Source organism: Halichoerus grypus, chromosome 5 (genome assembly GCF_964656455.1).
Source record: "Halichoerus grypus chromosome 5, mHalGry1.hap1.1, whole genome shotgun sequence".
Taxonomy (NCBI): domain Eukaryota; kingdom Metazoa; phylum Chordata; class Mammalia; order Carnivora; family Phocidae; genus Halichoerus; species Halichoerus grypus.
In genome coordinates, this window is record NC_135716.1 from 76,275,369 (window position 1) to 76,297,548 (window position 22,180).

General features: G+C 36.9%; 1 protein-coding gene across 6 annotated transcripts in view; it reads left to right on the forward strand.

Moving 5' to 3' along the window:
- Window positions 1-22,180, forward strand: part of RB1CC1 (RB1 inducible coiled-coil 1) — a 93,463-nt gene that overhangs the window by 47,313 nt on the left and 23,970 nt on the right. For all 6 annotated transcript variants that reach the window (XM_036073035.2, XM_036073036.2, XM_036073034.2 and 3 more), the window contains 7 exons: window positions 3,157-3,341; window positions 3,513-3,699; window positions 3,784-3,865; window positions 4,127-4,188; window positions 5,555-5,658; window positions 6,099-6,225; window positions 6,309-8,209. In XM_036073035.2, coding sequence (XP_035928928.2) covers window positions 3,157-3,341; window positions 3,513-3,699; window positions 3,784-3,865; window positions 4,127-4,188; window positions 5,555-5,658; window positions 6,099-6,225; window positions 6,309-8,209 — 2,648 coding nt within the window. The remainder of the gene's footprint in view (window positions 1-3,156; window positions 3,342-3,512; window positions 3,700-3,783; window positions 3,866-4,126; window positions 4,189-5,554; window positions 5,659-6,098; window positions 6,226-6,308; window positions 8,210-22,180) is intronic.

Here is a 22,180-nt window from a genome sequence, read left to right on the forward strand (position 1 = left end):
ACATTGGGTGTAGAAATTAAGAAAGAAAGGGGGTGGGGGGATGGGTTAGCCTGGTGTTGGGTATTAAAGAGGGCACGTTCTGCAAGGAGCACTGGGTGTTATGCACAAACAATGAATCATGGAACACTACATCAAAAACTAATGATGTAATGTATGGTGATTAACATAACAATAAAAAATTAAAAAAAAAAAGAAACAAAAAAATATAAGCTCTAAGAAAGCAGGATTCTAGTCTCTCTTCCTCACTGCCTTATTCACAATGCCTTACAGGTTCCTGACCTGTAGTAAGTACACAGTCAGTACTTACAGAATGAGGTGCGCCTGGCTAGCTTAGTCTGTTATGGTCTGACTCTTGATTTTGGCTCAGGTCATGATCTCACGGTCATGAGATTGAGCCCCGTGTTGGGCTCCAAGCTGGGCGTGGAGACTGCTTCAGATTCTCTCTTCCACCCCCACCAAAAAAATAGAGAGAGAGAGAGAGAGAGAGAGCAAGAATTTGGGTTCATGTAGCCTTCTTGGTGACATGTTAGACTTCTCTTTAATCTGGTCTGGAATCTTTCACATTTCATAATTTACAGATGTCTCATCTGTTAGTTTTGTTACAGCTAATATTTTTTTTCCATTGCAGATATTTTCTTTTTTTTTAATCAATATTTCCTTCAGAATGCGGTCAGTGAAAGTAGATAAATTCAGATCAATCAATTTGAGGAGTTGATTTTAGATTTTATATAAACACAATTTTGTGTAGTTCGTTCTAGCTACATAGCAATTAAATCTTCTAACCACTCTTAAAGGAAAGGGAAAGGGGCACTTGGGTGCCTCAGTTGAATGTACGACTCTTGATTTCAGCTCAGGCGATGATCTCAGGGTTGTGAGAACGAGCCCTTACGTCAGGCTCTGCACTGAGCGTGAATCTTGCTTAAGATTCTGTCTCTCCTTCTATCCCTCTGTTCCTCCCCCCTCACTTGCTCTCTTGCACTCTTTCTCAAAAAAAAAAAAAAAGAGAGCGAGAAGGGAAAAGACAATGGAAGGAGATTTATTGCCTAAATATCTTATATGATAAAGACCAGTTCAGGAAGCTTTAAGAGAGTAATTTTTTTAAAACCACAACACTTCTGAGGAGGTTTATAGACCCTTCTACCTTATCTTACAGAGAAACTTAACCAGATCTCTGAAGCTATGTTAACACTGGAGCCCTGAAAATTTATTCAATGTGTATTATTCCTCTGATAATCTTTTTATCTTTAAAGATTGTCAACAAAGTAAGAAAATAACAGGGAATCTGCTTCCTAAACCAAAAGTTCACAGAATACATCTTGAGGGGAGTTATAAGTACTGTAGTAACTAACAACTAGTTAGATTTCTTTTGAATGTTGTCATGATTATTTAATTCTTATTAGATAACCTACTGAAATTCAGAATTAGGATATGGTATAGTTTAAGTTCTGCCTTCCATCTTCACTCAGTCAGCTGTGTAATTTTCTTTTAAACTTATACATCATGTAGTTATCAATCCTTAGTTACACATAAAAATATTAATACTAAATGATATCAGGGATTTTTCTAATTTTTTAAACTTTTTTTTATTGAAGTATAGTTGACATACAATGTTACATTAGTTTTAGGTCTACAGCATAGTGACTGGACAGTTCTATACGTTACTCATTGTTCACCATGATAAGTGTAATCATCTGTCACCATTAAACATTATTACAGTATGTTGACTATATTCCCTATGCTGTACTTTTCATTCCGATGACTTATTTTAAGAAGCTTGTACTTCTTAGAGATTTTTCTACTTAGTCTAAATAGTATACTAAGGATGGTTTAACAAATACAGAATTTATTTTATTGAAAACAGATTCACATTTTTGCTTTTGGCCACATTTGCATGTCTGTGCTTTTGGTGTCAGGAAATTCCTTATTAGTGGTTTAGAATTTAATTTGGGGGATTAATTATGTGTTTTTCTTGGATTCAGTAAAAACTAGTGGAAACCTATTAAGATTTTAACACAATTGATAAAAGCAATAAGTTATTTTTAAATTGAGAAAAAATATAGCCACAGTGGAACATATAGCATATTGAAAAGGAAGTAAAGCATAAAATTCGTATTGAAATTGTCTTATTTTCAGATATTAAATGATTTTAACTTTAATACATGTCATTTAAATTTAAATATTTTCTTGAAATTTAGGAAGACATGAAACAGAAACAGAGAGAGCGCTACCAAAAAGTTAAAAGACACGCTATTGCCGGCCATATTGTTAAGTTCCTAGAAAGATAATTATTTACAGTAGCAAGTATGGCAGTCAGATAGACTTGCAAATTGTAAAACTATAACACAATAACTGTTTAGTAAGCAGAGTAGGAAAAAGAACCTATAAATACAATAAAAATGCTTAGTAATAACCTCAGCAAGATGTCTTTGGACCTTTTTTTAAGTGTTTGCTGTTGGTTTGTTTTTTTTTAATGTTTTCTGCACACAACTACCTTATTTTAAATATGGCACATCTATCTAAATTAATTTATAGCCTAAACACAATCCCTACTTAGCAGAATGATGCAAAGTTCACCTACACCAAATAATAAAATGTATTGTAAAATTGTATTGTAAACATTTAATTTATTCTAATATGAGCACTGATACATATATATAGTGGAACAAAATATAGTCCAGAAATACTGGAGAGAGTAATGACTTCTTAATAAAAAGTACAGTCAATTGTTATTCATTTGGGGAAGGGTACAAAATACTATTGAATATCATTGATTAGATTAAGTCAGTTATTTCATGGCTTAAAATCAGTGACCATATTTTATTTAAGGTCATGCTCTGACTGACCCATGGTGTGGTAGGAGTCTAGACACTTAGGTTCTAGTTCTAATTTAACTATTAAGTGCGTCCTTGGATAAATTACTCTCTATCTTCCCAGTGGGTTTCTTTTTTTTTTCCTAGCATGAAAATGAAACAACTAGATGAGCAGAGTTCTTAAAAATGATCTTTTTTTACGAACATATCTACATTCAGGATAGTGGATTTTAAAATCTTCTCTAAAAGTAGAGCAGTCATATTTAACAAAGATTTTCTTCTTAAATGAATGTTGGTATCTTTCATGAAACCAAGTTAATGTCCTTTAAAATATTTTCTCTCAAAGGGATTTTTAGCTAATCAGATGAGAGCTGAAAACTTGAAGGATGCATCTGTATTACCTGATTTGTGCCTGAGTCATGCAAATCAGTTGATGATTATGTTGCAAAATCATAGAAAACTGTTGGATATTAAACAGAAGTGTACCACTGCCAAACAGGAACTAGCAAATAACCTACATGTCAGACTGAAGTAAGTGATTCTCTTACATCTAATTTTGGATGTTTTGAAGTGATTTTTTAAATTTCTGCCAAGTAATGGAGTAATTTTTCTCTTGGCATTATATTGAAATACTTGATTGGTTGATTAATTTGGGATTAGATTATTCTTATAGAGTTTGTGTGTCTCAATTTCATTCTGTAGGTGGTGTTGCTTTGTAATGCTTCATGCTGATCAAGATGGAGAGAAATTGCAAGCTTTGCTCCGCCTCGTAATAGAACTGTTAGAGAGAGTCAAAATTGTTGAAGCTCTTAGTACAGTTCCTCAGATGTACTGCATAGCTGTTGTTGAGGTTGTAAGGAGAAAAATGTTCATAAAACACTACAGGGAGGTATGCAAGTTGAATTCTGTTTTCATTGTGTATGAGCCTTAATGAATTGGTGTGTGATATTAACGTAAGCTTTCCTCCTCTTAGTGGGTTGGTGCTTTAGTCAAAGATGGAAAGCGATTATATGAAGCTGAAAAGTCAAAAAGGGAATCCTTTGGGAAATTATTTAGTAAGTGTTCTTTACTAATTTATTTTTAATGAAAAATGCTGTTTTTATTTGTAGATAAGAATGTGTTACTATATAGCATGTATGTGATAGTAGTTACCATTGAAATCTGGAGAAACATTCCTTTTAAGGTCTGTAGAGTTGAATCCATTGTTAAAATTTAAATATGAAGAATTGTTAATTTGTTTTTCAAAAACCAGAGATTTTTTCTTACCCTGAAATATAAAGTTACAAAATAACCATATTGTTAATTTCTTTACACAGGAAAGTCCTTTTTAAGAAATCGTCTGTTTAGGGGATTGGACTCCTGGCCCCCATCCTTTTGTGTATGTATTAATTTTCTAACCATGACTAAATTTTGTATGTGTTCAAACCTCATTTCAGAAGTAGAGATATTTTCAGAAACATATAGAATTTCTTTTTATCAACATAAAAAATGTTTTTGGTTTTAAAAGTGAGTTGTCATGAAACTTTATTAAAGAATATTCATAGTTTTTGATCAGGAGTTTTCATAACGCAGGAGGATAAGCCATATTACACTGTTAAGCTGTTGATTGGTAGGAGTAGATTTTCTTATTATTTTATCTTCGTCCTTCACCCTCCTCTCATTCTCTTTATCTTTCCCCTCCCTCATTTTCTCCCCGTCCCTGTCCTTTCTTTTCCTTCTGTCCTCTCCCCTTTTCATTTTCTTCACCACCACCACCACCACCACCACCCTCATTTTATTCATGTGTTTACAAATCAGAATAGGGTGACTCTTCAGGTGGCCTTCATTGAAACCCTGAAAAATAAGTGTGTTTTTAAATCAGGATTACTGGGGACCATTCATTTTATTTTGTGAAAAAAATGATTCCACAGGTCAGAGAAGTTTGGGAAATGCTGCAGGTTTTTTGTTTGCACTGCTTAGCTATTAAACATTTTTTTGTACTGCAGGATTTCTTAGGCCTTAAATGTATGTATTTTTTAATATCTAAGAATGAGTAATGTAATAGGGTTTCCCACACTCATTTATCTAGGACCTCTGTTTAATGAAGAGCATCTTGACATCTCTAAATCTGCTTAGGTAATGATTGAAACAACCAGAGTTACTTTAAAAGTTGTATTTCTTGGCAATATTATAAAGAAATGGTAGGACTTACCAGGGAATTTTTTTTAAGAAGCTGAAATTGACTAAGAGTTATTTTGAAAAGAATGGAAAGATCAAGTGAAAGGCAAGGAAGGACATGTTACATAGGAAAAAACCTTTTACCATATTAAAACAACAAGGCATTCTAATAAATGATAGGAATAGACATAGAGCTAAGGCTAGAGAGATCTTCATGGTCATGTTATAAGTAAAACAAAAATTTGGGAATAGCTTATGTGCTGGTGAAACAAATGGGTTCCTTTAATGTTGACAGGATACTACCCCGGTTTTAAAAAGATGATGAGAAAGGGAGGAACAGCCACATCAGTTGATCACCAACAGCTGTGGTTCTCAGTCATTTACGACTCAGAAAAATAGTATACCATGTTGGTCATTGAATAGTTCTTCATTTTTATTTTATTCTATTTCTTAAATGTCAGTAGATGATTTGTAGCATTTTTGCTTCTTTGTTATATTGAAATTAATCATAGTAAAAACTTATAAATTTGTACCCTATGTTTTTTGGTAATTTTTTTATCTTTTTATTTTTTTGGGGGGGGGTACAGACACAGAAGCCTCGAAAGTTTGACTGTGAACTTCCAGATATTTCATTAAAAGATTTACAGTTTCTTCAGTCATTCTGTCCTTCAGAAGTTCAGCCACTCCTCAGGTAAATATCATTAGTATTTTTAACTTTAGTTATCATCTTAAAATGTTTTCATTATTTTGGAGCTATAGAAAGTAGCACCGATAGTCTCAGGAGATGCCAGCATATAGAAATATTTTATGATAGACTGACTTTCCTATGCTGCTTTAGGAAATTTCTAGGGAATATGCAAATGATCAGAAAATGAAGATAAAGGAAATTAGTGCCTTACATGTAATTAATTTTTTTCTAGTAATTACTCTGTACTTTTTGTATACTGTGGGAGAGTTTTAATTCATTACTTTAATGATTATGTCTTAGGCCTCTTAAGCTATTTCTGGTGTTGTTTGAAAGGGGATGATAGTACTGTCTGGTTTTTTTGACATAGATCGAAATATTTGGTTGTAGGTATCCATCTTCTCGTTATGAAATCACAAATCTTATTTGATTGCATTCTGTTTCAGGGTCCCCTTACTTTGTGACTTTGAACCTCTACACCAGCATGTACTTGCTCTACATAATTTGGTAAAAGCAGCACAAAGTTTGGATGAAATGTCACAGACCATTACAGATCTACTGAGTGAACAAAAGGCAAATTAAGTTCTTTCAAGTGGTTTGTTTCATTAGTGTAAAATGTTGCTGCAGCTCTGTAAGCCTATCCCTCTCTTTTCCAGGCATCCATGAGTCAGACTTCGCCACCGTCGGCTTCCTCACCACGGATAGAAAGTGCAACAGGAATTGCAACTACTACCTCACCGAGAACTCCTCCTTCACTCACTGTTCAGGATCCCTTATGTCCTGCAGTATGTCCCTTAGAAGAGTTATCTCCAGATAGCATCGATGCACATACATTTGATTTTGAAACTATCCCCCATCCAAACATAGAACAGACTATTCACCAAGTTTCATTAGACTTGGATTCATTAGCAGAAAGTCCTGAATCAGATTTTATGTCTGCTGTAAATGAGTTTGTAATAGAAGAAAATTTGTCATCTCCTAATCCTATAAGTGATCCACAGAGTCCGGAAATGATGGTGGAATCACTTTATTCATCTGTTATCAATGCAATAGACAGTAGACGGATGCAGGATACAAATGTATGTGGTAAAGAGGATTTAGGAGATCATGCTTCTTTGAATGTCCAATTGGAAAAATGCCGAGTTGTTGCCCAAGACTCGCACTTCAGCATACAAACCATCAAGGAAGACCTTTGCCACTTCAGAACATTTGTACAGAAAGAACAGTGTGACTTCTCAAATTCTTTAAAATGTACAGCATTAGAAATAAGAAACATTATTGAAAAAGTAAAACATTCTCTGGAAATAACACTAAATGAAAAACATCAAAAAGAACTGCAGTCTTTAAAAAGTGAATATGAAGGCAAACTTGATGCACTAATAAAGGAAAGTGAAGAAAATGAAAACAAAATTAAAAAGCTGAAAGGAGACTTGGTATGCCTTGAGGAGGTTTTACAAAATAAAGATAATGAATTTGCTTTGGTTAAACATGAAAAAGAAGTTGTCATCTGCTTACAAAATGAAAAGGATCAGAAGTTGTTAGAAATGGAAAATATAATGCACACTCAAAATTGTGAAATTAATGAACTGAAACAGTCACGAGAGAGAGTGTTAGAAGACTTAAAGAAGCTCCATGTTGAAAATGATGAGAAGATGCAGTTGCTGCGGACAGAACTTCAGTGCTTAGAGCAAAGTCATCTAAAGGAGTTAGAGGATGCTCTGCATGTCAGGCACACACAGGAGTTTGAGAAAGTTATGACAGACCATAAAGTGTCTTTGGAGAAACTAAAAAAGGAAAATCAACAACGAATCGATCAGATACAAGAGTCTCATGCCACAGTTATCCAGGAAAAAGAACAACAGCTACAGGAATTAAAACTCAAGTTTTCAGATTTGTCAGACATGAGATGTAAGTTAGAGGTTGAACTTGCACTGAAGGAAGCAGAAACTGATGAAATAAAACTTTTGCTGGAAGAAAGCAGAGCCCAGCAGAAGGAGACCTTAAAATCTCTCCTTGAACAAGAGACAGAAAATTTGAGAGTAGAGATAAGTAAACTAAACCAAAAGATTCAGGATAATAATGAAAACTATCAGGTGGGCTTGGCAGAGCTAAGAACTTTAATGACAATTGAAAAAGATCAGTGCATTTCAGAGTTAATTAGTAGACATGAAGAAGAATCTGATATGCTTAAAGCTGAATTAAACAAAGTAACGTCATTGCATCACCAAGCATTTGAAATAGAAAGAAACCTGAAAGGAGAAATAGCTGAACTGCAGAGTAAATTAGATGCAGAATTGAGTGCTCTTGAAAAACAAAAAGATGAAAAACTCACCCAACAGGAAGAGAAGTACGAAGCTATTATCCAGAAACTTGAGAAAGACAAAGAGAAACTTGTCATGAGCCAGGAACAAGACAGAGAACAGTTAATTCAGAAGCTTAATTGTGAAAAAGAAGAAGCTATTCAGACTGCCCTAACAGAGTTTAAATTGGAGAGAGAAGCTGTTGAGAAAGAGTTACTAGAAAAAGTTAAATATCTTGAGAATCAAATAGCAAAAAGGTAAGAATTACTTTAAAATTTAAAATTAAAATATTGGTGATTCAAATTTTAATTGTTTATGTAATCACAGTACCTTGATTTACTTATCTTAGGCCAATATAGTAATTGAGATATTTTTATAAAGTAAAGTCTTTTACTTTATTTATAGTCAGTGTTTCTTTCAAACATTTAAAAAAATAACAGACTACATAAGCTCATTAGTGGCTTTTAAAAATGGATGAATATCTTAGATTTCCAAAGAAATGATTTTTTGAAAATTTCAAATGTTTTCCAGGGCTTCTTCCTTTTTTAATTCATTAAGTTCCTTCTTTTGGTTTATTTGAATTTTTTACCTAACTTCTTCTGTTGAAAATTACTTTTTACCATTCTTTTTAAATTGCATATGTATGAAAGATAACAGTTTCATCTGTGCTCACTTTTATTAAAGAGTAAATTCTAAATTGGGGCTAAATGTCTCATCACTATTATTTCCTTGATGTTAAGTTTCAGTTATTCCCTCTGTGGTTCAAAAGATAATGTCTTTAAATTCCAGGTTTTATACAGTGGTGGGGTTTTTTTTCTTTTTTTGTATTTTTAATATTTTGACTGATGTTACTACCTTTTGATCAGTATTTCTGCTCTTTAAACTTCATTCAGGGGTTTTATGGCCTAATGAACAACTTCTAGAACATTATCAGTTAGTTCTGTCATTAGTTCTTCTGAGTGAATATATTTATAGTTTGTATACCTTATATATTTTAACCTATTTCCTGCCTTTATCACTTTTACAATCTCTTGTGATAGACTTTCTGCTGGTGATACTCATATATTGGTATTCAGGTAAACCTCCCGCTCTGTTTTGAAAACAGGAACTCTTTATGTATTCTGAGGGGATTGGAGGGTTTAATACAGGAATTAGGGCCTGCACAAATGTTTACAGAGCTGGGGGAGCTAAGGTCAAGGGAATGACTGCTGAAACTCCGGAAAGCTCTGGGTGAAAGATCAGGAAAATAGATGCTGAAGTACCCACCGAAGCTGAGAGTTATTCATGGCTCCCTGGAAAATTGCTGTAGCAATCAAGAATCTCTTCAGAGCCCCAGTAATGTGGCTCAGTCTGCAACACAAAATGGGTAGTTCTCAGTTACTTGACAGGAAGCTCCTGTGAAATTTCATCTGGATGCACCTAGTTTTGGAGAGTAAGTCTGGACTGCTTTTCTGCTTTCCAGATCTTGTGCATATTCTTTTTATTGGCAAACTTGCAGTTTGAAGGGGATTCTGGGAAATACACATCTCTGCAGTATAGTGCAGATGAGATTCTAGAAGAGGGATGAAAGCGATGGCTGGATGATGACAGTCCAGCACTGTATACACTCCATTTCCGACTCGGGGTCCTTCGTGTGTCTTTTGCCCATGTTGAATTCCCAAATAAAGACACTTAAAATGTCATGTTTCTGTTGGACATGATTCAGCTTCTGTCTCATATCTTCTCAGATAGCCTCACCCACTTCCAAAGGTGAGACTCAAACTTATGTCATTGTAGCCATCCTAGAACTCTGTTCATTTATCTTTCTGTACATACACAATCTCTCTTTGATATTCTGTAGGCTAAATACTGAAATACAGGGTTAATTACAATTGTCACAACGCTTATTACATGCTAAGATACCGAGAGAAGGGGATAAAGATAAAAAATTCATCCATATGTATAGGCTTAATTGTGGTAGTCTTTATTTCTATAACTAGTCTCATAACCCTAGTAGGTATTTACGGCTTCCTTCTATTTTTTACCTTAGACATTACCTCAGCTGATTCTACTTGACCTGAAGAGACTGCCAATAATGATTCCTCCTGTAATACAGTTGCTGTAGTTTCTCATTTGACTGTTTATCAGTGGACATGGCAGTGCCAAGAGACACCCTAGAAAAGCTTCTGACTTCCAGGCATATTCCTCTGCTTTACTGTGTAGGAACAACTGTTTCTCATTGATAAGTTATATCAGTACATACTGCAGCTTCCTTCTTTGTGTGTTGATTCAGTGCTGTGATGAGCCCTGGGTATCCCTGTGGTAGCTTAAGCTTCCAGGTGAGTGGGACCCTCGTCGTATCTCCTGGTAAAGGAATTCTTTTTGGGGGTACCAAACTGGCACAGCCCAAAGTTGTAAGGATGAGAAGCAAAATTTTTGCTGTTGGCTCATTGAAATAATAGTTATTCCAATTTTTTTTTCCAAATTTTTATTTAAATTCTAGTTAGTTAACATATGTGTTATTCCAATTTTTTTTCAAAGATTTTATTTATTTATTTGACAGAGAGATAGACAGAAGAGCACAAGCAGAGGGAGTGGCAGAGGGAGAGGGAGAGGGAGAAGCAGGCTCTGCACTGAGCAGGGAACCCGATGCGGGACTCGATCCCAGGACCCTGAGATCATGACCTGAGCCGAAGGCAGACGCTTAACCATCTGAGCCACCCAGGCGCCCTGTGTTATTCCAATTTTTATCATTGGTTCTCCAACCTATATATTCTAACTGTGGGAGAATTAGTTTCACATAGTAGTATTTGGTTCAGGACATGTACTGCATTCTTTACCCTAGCCATTCAGAATGACAGGGTGCCTGAGTGGCTCAGTCAGTTAAGTGTCCAACTCTTGATCTCAGCTCAGGTCTTGATCTTAGGATCTTGAGTTCAAGCGCCATATTGGGCTCCACACTGGTCATGGAACCCATCTGGTACTGTAATGAGTTTTTAGTACATTGATCCACGGTTTTATCAAACCAGCTGTTTAATGATTGGCATATGTGGTAAAATATGTGATTTCCATGGGCACGAGGCTATGGCTACATATCTTTCACTGTACAATGAAATTCCATGTTCAGAAGCAATTATAGTAGAATATAGCAGTGAATAAGCCTTTTTATATGTTCAGGAATGGTGGTTTTTGCAGAAATACTGTGGGCATGGAAAGTAATTCTATATGGAGAATAATAGACTGTTCTTGTGAAGATAGATTACTGTTCTTTTTATGACAGAAGCGGTCCAGTGTAATCAGCATGCCACCAAGTAGCTGGCATGGTCTCCCAAAGGAGCACTGCAATATCAGGGGGGCTCACTGCTAGTTACTAAATGTATAGAAATCCATATTGCTGAGCCCATATGTAACTTCACTTCCTGCCTGTATAGACTGTCATTCATCAGCCTTTTGAATAGGACTGATTGATACAGAATGTTCAGGTTGCCCATCTGATTATTAAGAGGTTCCTCACAGTCATACATAATATACTCAGAGAACTGACATGTCCTCATACTTAATATCCTGCACATTTCAAGAGGCTGGTCCTTATTTCTTTTCCAGAAATCTTCCCACCAGATTTCAGTCTAGTTTCTTCGAAGTCCCTCACTATCCAGCCAAGCCCTTGGCTGGCCAGTTGCCGTGAATCACTGTAAATCTTTGCCCCTGACCATTTCTCCTACTCGGTAACTTCAGGTACACTGCTTAACATATTGCCACTGGGAAGATTTCCCTTCACTGTTGTTCTTTAGAGCCACTCCTCAGTGGGGCTCTAATACCTCAACCGTACTTTTGAATAGTGTCAGTATATTTTGCAGAATCATGATGAAACCAGGCCTCCCATTTTTTTTCATTCATAGTCAATGTCAGAGTCCTGATGGAGAGAAAGGAGGCAATGTAGCAGGAGAAAGCACCTTGGGAACCTGAATCTCTTGATCTGTTTGTACCATACTTGTGCCATATTTTCTTGGATCTCATGTATGCCACATCTAACTTGTGATGGAATATTGCTGTGTATACCCAACTTTATGGTTTCATGACTTAGACAACATTCACTTTATGATGGGCAGCTCAGGACACACAGTAACTTGGGGGACCATGGTCAGTCTTTCAATCTCTACAGACCCAGTAGCAAGCCATAACTACTTTACAACAGAAAAATAGTTATGCACTTCAAAATTCCAAGGTTCTCAACTGTGATTCTCCTATAGGACTTGTCAGAAGTTCTATACAGTATTCATTTCTGCTACAGACACTTCAGGCATCTTCTGGGAAGTGTGGCTCAAGGGGCAGAGCAACTTGCATGTTGCTCTGGAACTTAAACAGAACAGGGAGTTAGTTCGTAAATGAGTCAGAGCAGCAATCCCAAATGTACTATATATATTGCCTCCAAAATTCAGAGATGCTCACCTATAAGCAGCTTGTCCCTTGACATCTCATATGACTGGACCACTGGATTCTTAGAAATTTCACTGTGCTGACAAGCTCCTGAATTTTCATGGTCTTTATTGCTCATCCTCTGGCATTCCTGTGTCTCGCCCTGATAGCTGAGGTAGTTGCTGCTTCCTATTTACTTGGCCTAAGGAGCATAAATGCCATAAATGTATTGGATTAATATGATATCTTTTTCCCCTTTTCCCCACCCCTCTCTTGGATTAGTATTGATATCTTGAGGAATAGCAAGAAGACCAGTATCCCTGCCAACCAGATTTTAACAGAGAACTAGAGAACTGGTATAATCCAGATATAAGACATTGGAAGTGTGTTGCTGTTGTTGTAGGTAAAATCTAACTGCTGCTTGTGGTCTGTACTAGAGGTTGACAAACTGGCCTCTGGGAATCCAGCTTCCCACTTGTTTTTGTAAATACAGCTCTATTGGAATACACAGATGCCCTTTAAAGCCTTTACCTATTTGTTGCCTGTGGTTGCTTTTGGAAGAAATGAGTAGGTATGACAGATCATCTCACTAACATGTTTACTCTTTTTCCCTTTACAAAAAGTTTGTCAGCCTCTAGTATGTATTATGAAGAGGGAAGAAATCACTAAGTCACTAGCTCCATGTCAGGCAGTAGTGGCCTTGTTGATTTACTCCAGCAAAGAGGTCCTGTGTGAAATAACAGTTTTCTTGGAGTCACTACCTGATTAAATTTATGAGAATCCATTATTTTTGTATGTTTTCTACAGGACACATACTTAAGTTGAATAAGAATGTTATAAAAATCGCCCTTACATCATATGAAATGAGAGACTGTTTTAGAGATTTTGCTTGGCTTTTTTTTACCATAATAGTTCCTCATTCCATGAGTAAGGGAACCAACAAGGAGTCGCTAACAGTTACTTTTATGTGTATTCCACTAGAGATTCTGGATGTAAGGATGGACCCAAACTCCATTTATCACTTGGCTATTAGTAATCTCCTGGTGGACCACAGTGGCATTAGAGCCCCCTCAGAGCCAGTATTCATTTGTCCCCCAAAGGTTGGTTAATTACTTTCCCAGAATACACACTAAGCCTGAGAAGTGGACACAGGTCTCTATGAGGAGACAAGATTATAAAATTCGGCATTGTAGTTGGTGACTGACTCAGATCTTGGGATTAGGGTGAGGGGTGGTGATTCTCCTTATTTAAATTAGCTTTCTGAGCACTAAATACTGAGTTTTTAAAAAACAATTTTAAAAAGTTTTAATAATCCTTTATCATCCTGTTCTGTTATGGCCCTGTGGACAGCCAGTGCCAAAGATTTATCTGGGTCAGACCTGATTGCTGCTCTGGCTCTGCTCCCTGTAATAATACCACATCATGTCGCTGGTTAAGTGCCACTAATTGGCCTCTACCACTCCAGAATCCTGTCATTCCCATTAAATTCATTGAATTTCAGTGATTTCATCTCTCTGCAATCCCTGTTTTGCACAGTACCACTACAGAGCTTTTTTTTTTAATTAACATATAATGTATTATTTGTTTCGGGGTGCAGGTCTGAGATTCATCAGTCTTACACAATACACAGCTCTCACCACAACACATACCCTCCCCAATGTCTGTCACCCAGCCACCCCATCCCTCCCACCCACCACCACTATAGCAACCCTCAGTTTGTTTGCTGAGATTAAGAGTCTCTTATGGTTATAACTCCCTCTCTGGTTTCGTCTTGTTTCGTTTTTTTCCTCTTCCCCTATGATCTTCTGCCTTGTTTCTCAAATTCCACATATCAGTGAGATCGTATGATAATTGTCTTTCTCTGATTGACTTATTTCGTTTACCATAATACCCTCTAGTTCCATCCACGTCATTGCAAATGGCAAGATTTCTTTTTTTTTTTTTGATGGCTGCATAATATTCCATTGTATATATAGACCACATCTTCTTTATCCATTCATCTGTCGATGGACATTTGGGCTCTTTCCATAGTTTGGCTATTGTGGACATTGCCGGTATAAACATCGGTGTGTAGGTGCCCCTTTGGATTACTACATTTGTTTTTTGGGGGTTTTTTTGGTTTTTTTAAAGATTTTTTATTTATTTATTTGACAGAGACACAGTGAGAGGGGGAACACAAGCAGGGAGAGTGGGAGAGGGAGAAGCAGGCCTCCCACGGAGTAGGGAGCCCGATGTAGGGCTCGATCCCAGGACCCTGGGACCATGACCTGAGTCGAAGGCAGACGCTTAACGACTAAGCCACCCAGGTGACCCGGATTACTACATTTGTATCTTTGGGGTAAATAACCCAGTAGTGCAGTTGCTGGGTCATAGGGTAGCTCTATTTTCAATTTTTTGAGGAACCTCCATATTGTTTCCCAGAGTGGCTGCACCAGCTTGTATTCCCACCAACAGTGTAGGAGGGTTCCCCTTTCTCCACATCCTCGCCAACATCTGTCGTTTCCTGACTTGTTAATTTTAGCCATTCTGAGTGGTGTGAAGTGGTTTTGATTTATATTTCCCTGATGCCAAGTAATGTGGAGCACTTTTTCATGTGTCTTTTGGCCATTTGGATATCTTTGCAGAAATGTCTGTTCATGTCTTCTGCCCATTTCTTGATTGGATCATTTGTTCTTTGGGTGTTGAGTTTGATAATTTATAGATTTTGGATACTAGCCCTTTATCTGATATGTCATTTGTGAATATCTTCTCCCATTCTGTCAGTTGTCTTTTGGTTTTGTTGACTGTTTTCGTTTTCCACGCAAAAGCTTTTTATCTTGAGGAAGTCCCAATAGTTCATTTTTGCCCTTGCTTCCCTCACCTTTGGCGATGTGTCTAGGAAGAAGTTGCTGCAGCTGAGGTTGAAGAGGTTGCTGCCTGTGTTCTCAAGGATTTTGATGGATTTCTGTCTCACATTTAGGTCTTTCATCCATTTTGGGTCTATTTTTGTGTATGGTCTAAGGAAATGGTTGTTTTCATTCTTCTGCATGTGGCTGTCCAGTTTTCCCAACACCATTTGTTGAAGAGACTTTTTTTTTTCCATTGGATATTCTTTCCTGCTTTGTTGAAGATTAGTTGACCTTAGAGTTGAGGGTCCATTTCTGAGTTCTCTATTCTATTCCATTGATCTGTGTGTCTGTTTTTGTGCCATACCATACTGTCTTGATGATGACAGCTTTGTAATAGAGCTTGAAGTCCGGAATTGTGATGCCACCAGCTTTGGTTTTCTTTTTCAACGTTCCCCTGGCTATTCGGGATCTTTTCCAGTTCCATACAAATTTTAGGATTATTTGTTCCATTTCTGTGAAAAAAGTTGATGGTATTTTGATGGGGATTGCATTGAATGTATAGATTGCTCTAGGTAGCATAGACATTTTCACAATATTTGTTCTTCCAGTCCATGAGCATGGAACGTTTTTCCATTTCTTTGTGTCTTCCTCAGTTTCATTCATGAGTATTCTATAGTTTTCTGAGTACAGATTCTTTGCCTCTTTGGTTAGATTTATTCCTAGGTATCTTATGGTTTTGGATGCAATTGTAAATGGGATCGACTCCTTAATTTCTCTTTCTTCTGTATTGTTGGTGTATAGAAATGCAGCTGATTTCTGTGCATTGATTTTATATCCTACCACTTTACTGAATTCCTGTATGAGTTCTAGGAATTTTGGGGTGGAGTCTTTTGGGTTTTCCACATAAAGTATTATATTATCTGCAAAGAGTAAGAATTTGACTTCATCAAATTCATTGAATTTCAGTGATTTCATCTCCCTCTGCTATCCCTTTCCTGCAGAGTACCACTATAGAGCTTTTTGAAGTTGAATTTCTTAAAGCCTTGGTGAAGGGCAGTGTCTCTGGACCCTCCCAGGATATAAATAATAAATCTCTTCCACTATGCCTATCACCATCATTCTTTGGATGCATTCCTCAAGACCAAGGATCATGTATTCTTTAAGAACTATTTTGTGTTCTTTAAGAACTATTTTCTAAAATGAAAATAAGTGAGAAGAGTGCCATTTGTTTTATATATTTGCATATCTCTTTAATGTTTGGCTTAATGGATTCTCATATCTGCTTCTACATCAAATCTATTGCAGTATCTTTTGATTAATGTATGATAAAAATACAGTCTTTAACTTACGTGTAATTGGAAAAGAGGAATATTTCAATAACGTTTTCAGATACTTGTGGACATTTCCTTGATACTAAATCAAAATCCAACAAATTATAATTTCTTAAACATTAGTTTCAGGATAGAATATGAAGCTATCAAATGGATTTTTTCATGCTGTTTATGCTAATATCTATTGAACTGCCTTGCACTTTGGCTATTTTACTCATGCATAATTTTGTAGCACAATGAATTGTCCATATGAAAAACACTGGTTCACTGAGTTATGCAGATCTTGTAAATACTGACTTATTTTATTGAAAGAAAAATCAGTTGTGTTAGTATACCTACCAATTTTATGAGAAAGATCTTAAGTACTGGAAGGCTCTCAAGTTCATAGTGGCAGGTACAAGATTTTTTTTTTCTCTTTGGGTTTTTGGTTTTTGTTTTTAAATAATTTCTGTGCCCAAAGTGGGGCTCGAACTCATGACCCTGAAATCAAGAATCACATGCTCTACCGACTGAGTCAGCCAGGCGCCTCAAGGTTTCTAAAATTTTAATTTATTTTTAGAGAATCACATTTTACCATTGGTAACAAATTCTGTCAGTTGTTAATTGAAGTAACAAGCTCACATTGGTCATTTTTGAGAAAATGTCTGTTGAAAACCCAAATCTAAATAACCAGAGATTGTCGTTTTTCAAATAGAAATAGTAGAGCATGAAAAATGTAGCTAATTCAGCACACAGCAAAGCAATTATACAAGTAGTTTTCCGTGAGACAGACATACTTCTGTAAGTGGCTGAAGTGCTTTATATGTACTCATTTCATCACACTGAATACTAAAAAGGTGCATACTCAGTGGTCAGGATTCAGTAATAATAATTCTTACTGTATCATGGATATTGCAAAATCTGCCTTTTTCTTTTCCACTTTGAGTGCGTTGGTGTAAAGAAACAATGACTAAAAGTACGGTTTGGCACTATCGTCTTTAATTTGTTAAGGTGTCAGCGATTTTATCATATGTGCAAATGTCAACAAGGTGTAAGAGACAAATATCATCTTATGAAAATAGTTTTGATATTACTGATCCCTTGAAAGTGTTTCTAGTCAAAGTTCTGTGGATCACACTTTGAGAATCATTGATACAGAGATTGGTTGGCAAACTTTGTGTAAAGGGCCACATTGTAAATATATTAGGCTTTGTGGGTGATATGGTTTCTATCCATGTTACTCAACTAGCCAGAGAGAAGTGAGAGTGTAAATGAACGGGTGTGGCTGTGTTGCAGTAAAACTTTACACAAACAGATAAAGGCTGGATCTGGCCTGCAGGCCATTGTTTGCCTGCGTGTGGTCTAGAATATCTCATCTTTGCATCTTATTTTCTTTTGACATTGGCCATTAGATCCAGGTTTCAGGCAATAAATCTAGCACACTGTTAACATTGAATCTAGAGTCTCTGATTATTGTATCCATACAGATAATACTGGCCCAAGTTACCATTATGTTTGCCTTTTCTAACTCCTATTGGATCTATCCCCATACATATTTCCTATATTGCTACCAAAACAAATGGAAAATTTTGCAGTTGCAATTCCTCCATGGTTAGATTTTCATCTCCCCTGGGATCTGGGGATTTGAAAGTAGAGATGAGTCTGGAAGTAATTAAATAGTATGGGAGCCAGTTGAGAAGGATCAATTTGTTGAGAAGGGAACCTCAGGCAAGGTGACACTAATCTTTTCAGATGAGGGAGTAAAGGCTGCTGCTGCTGGCAAGGAAGGCTTGGTGGGATTGGTAGGGACAGCTGTGGCATTTCTAAAACCTTGCCACCTTTAGTCACCTGATGCACATAGCTATAGGTATCAGCTGTTCTGCCATAGAATGCCCTAATCTGCCAGAATTCCATTTTGCACTAACAGTGAGGTCATCACTGCCTTCAGATCGAAACAGATCAGAGAATCAATTCCAGATTCCTGTCTTTATGCTTTTTTCCCCCAAGGATCATATTTGTATCTGTCAGTATTGAATTTAGAAAACAGAATCTCTTTTAAATATTTCAGGATTAAAGGGTTTAATATTAGAATTAGAACTTATATGAATTTGGGGAGACCTAAGGGAGGGACGTGGTAAACGAGTTGCTGCCCAAGACCTGGAAATCTGTAGGTTCAAAGCCATCTGAAGCACCAAAAGTGTGTGGCTAGTCAGAAAATTGCTACAGTTTCTTGGAGACGTCTACCAATTGTCTACTGTGGCACCAGTGCAGGTAGTTCACTTGGAAACCCCTCATGAACTTAACAGCCCACATAGCTGGTCGTAGCCACTTCTACAGAATGACAAACTGTCTTTCTCTTAGCCTTCCAGATCTTGTGTGGGTATCTTTCATTGGCAAACTTGAACTCAGAACTTATTGGGAAGGGGGTTCTGGGTAACATAGTTCTAGGCTTCTCTGTCATGCAGAAGAAACAGTTGAAAAAGAATGAGGAAATCTTTGAGAAGAAATGATGCTGAGGTGATGACATGGTCCAGCACACCTCCCTGCTTTCCACCGCTTGGTTGGCTGCGCATATGCCAGAAGCAGCATGGAGAGACCAACTACATGGGAGAAGCATCAGCAAGATATAAATAAGAGTATTAATTGTATCTGTAATGTTAAAGAACTCCCACAAGTCAGTGAGGAAAAGGCAGGGTATTCATTAGAAAAATGGACAGAGGATATGAACAGCCAGATCAATGAAGAAGTACAAATAGCCAATATGTGAATAGTTTTCAGTCTATCTAGGATTAAGGAAATGCAAAATCAAAGTAAAATACATTTTTTTCCTATATAACTGGGAAAAATTTAATCAGTAATATACGTTACTTTTAGTAGGGGAAAGGGCTTTCTCATACTCCTGTGTACAAAGAAAATGAGTGCAGAGAATGTGTGTGTGTGTGTGTCTGTGTGTGTGTGTCTGTGTCTGTATTGTTTGCAAATCTACCTACTACACTGTTCATAGCTGTGCCTCCAGGGAGTAGTTGATGTAGATCTGGGTGAGTACAGGAGAAGCATTTCAGTTTTATAATTTTAATCTCAAAAACATTTAAAAAAACCACAATAAACAATATATTGTTTACTAGGCCCAAATCTAATATATAATGATAAGAGATAGTTCAAGCATCATGACAGTCTAGTTTGTATCCAGCGCAGATTTTCTAGTTCCTAGAAATGTTGGGTATAATAGAATCTTTCGCTAGCATACACTAATTTATTAATGGTGGGGTAACCTATCAACCAGAAATGATTTATTTCAGGTTCTGTGTAAGAGTATAGAAATTTCCAACTGACAACAAATGTATTTGGTTCCTTCAGTTCTAATTTCCAGGCCGTTTTAGGGTATTAATAATATAAGACAGGATTATGTAAGTTTAGATTGGGGGGAGCAACCTGTATTGATAAATTTCTTAGGTTTCTATGCCAGCATTGCTAGATCAAATAGTATTCTTAATTATGAAATACTATAACCTTTTCCTCATGCCTTCCCTCCCACTCAGCACACACCTATCTCCTTAGTCCCCAAAGAAAGTGTGGCCATGGTGCTATAAGAAACAAAACTTACTCTAGCTGTTACTATTTCATTGCTAGGGTTAATTCCCCTGATGACAGTCATTTGAGGTCATAGAGTAGTATAAAATACAACAGAATGATGTGCCTAACAGTTCCCTGGAACCTTTTCTAATGGGATCCTCAAACAATGTGACATAGCATATATAACCACAAGAAACCCCTGTCCCCAACACAGTATGATTGATTGTTCTTTGTGTCTTAAGCTCTCCTTTATTTGCTTTTGCCACCAAAAGTCTTTTACCCTATGAGTCAGCATATACCTAATCATTTAATGTGCTCATTCTGGGTATTTGGTTCAATGTTTGTTTGTTTGTTTGTTTGTTTGTTTAAGATTTTATTTATTTGAGAGAGAGCACATGAGAGGAGGGAGGGTTAGAGAAGCAGACTCCCTGCTGAGCAGGGAACCCGATGCAGGACTCGATCCCGGGACTCCAGGATCATGACCTGAGCCGAAGGCAGTTACTTAATATTCTGGGTATTTGGAATGATTGTGTATTTACAAAGAGACAATGATGTCTGCACATTCTTATGTGCCTAGAACTATCTTCTCCCCTACCTGCCTCATCCTAGCACAACACTGACACTTGAAGTAAAAGTAACACTTCCCCAGGGTGCACCAGGCAACCCAAAGTTACAAGACACCTAGAAATTATAAATACTACCCATCGTTGTGCATAACACACACACACAAAAACAGGATTCTTAGCATCCTTTCTCATGCTGAAACCTTCTCTCCTTCTTACTTTGTTACTGTGCTCCATTATTCTCACCAACATCCTCACAGCAGTCTTTTACAAACCTAAATTTGTATTCTGTCATTCTCTCTAGACAAAGTTCTTTAATGACTTTACGCTGTACTGCTAATAAAATCCAAAATGTTTTCTGTTCATGATCTGACTCCCCCCCCCCCCCTTCTCTAACTTCATTCCTCACTGTGGTCACCTTGCTTACTTGCGTGAAACCTGGCTTTTTGTTTTTCCTGTAACAATTCACCTATCCTGTAACTGTAGGAATAATTCTTCAAAGTATATCTCTTACTTGCCAAAGGTAGACATTAGCCAAACAGTATTGAAGAAAACCTAATACATAAACCCTGCCTATACCAATTTTAATCCTTAACACTTTGTTAGTATGTTGAGTCCATATTTATATTCTAGTTCCTGAGTAACACTTTGATTTATGTAGCTTGTCAGGTTTCCATCTGTGCTATAATTTTTACCTTCTATACTCCTCTCCTCTAGCCCTAAAGGAAAAACTTTGAAAACAGATCTTTTACCTTATACTTTCTACTGCATAAGGGATTAGGTGCTTCCCCAGTTGAAATCTTTCTGTAAACTAAGAAGTCTCAGACTTTGGTAGCGGTTATATGTCTCTAACTGCATATTTCATGTTTGGCCATTTAAAACCATCCCTTAGAAGAAAATGGGCAGCAAATTGATAAGAATTACTAGATTTTATCAGTAAATTTGGAAGACTGAATAAAAGAATCACAATAATTCTTTGTATGATTATCAATTGCTATAATATTAATAGTATAATTTTATAGATTATGAAATTACATCAGGACTAAAATCCACATTGACTAGAAAATGCCTCTTTGATTCCAAGGGGCACCTGGGTGGCTCAGGGGGTCGAGTGTCTGGTTGAGCATCGGACTCCTGATTTCAGCTCAGGTCATAATGTCAGGCTCGTGGGATACAGCCCTGCATCAGGCTCTACCCTCAGCGCAGAGTCTGCTTGTCCGTCTCCCTGTGCTCCTCCCCCCACTCTTTCTCGCTCACTCTCTCTCAAATAAGTAAATTTTTTTTTTTTTTAAAGATTTTATTTATTTATTTGAGAGAGAGAGAATGAGAGACAGAGAGCATGAGAGGGAGGAGGGTCAGAGGGAGAAGCAGACTCCCTGCCGAGCAGGGAGCCCGATGCAGGACTCGATCCCGGGACTCCAGGATCATGACCTGAGCCGAAGGCAGTCCCCCAACAAACTGAGCCACCCAGGCGCCCTCAAATAAGTAAATTTTAAAAATCTTCAGTATGCCTCCTGATTTCAAAAACATTAAAGTGTAATTTAAAATTGTGTAAATGT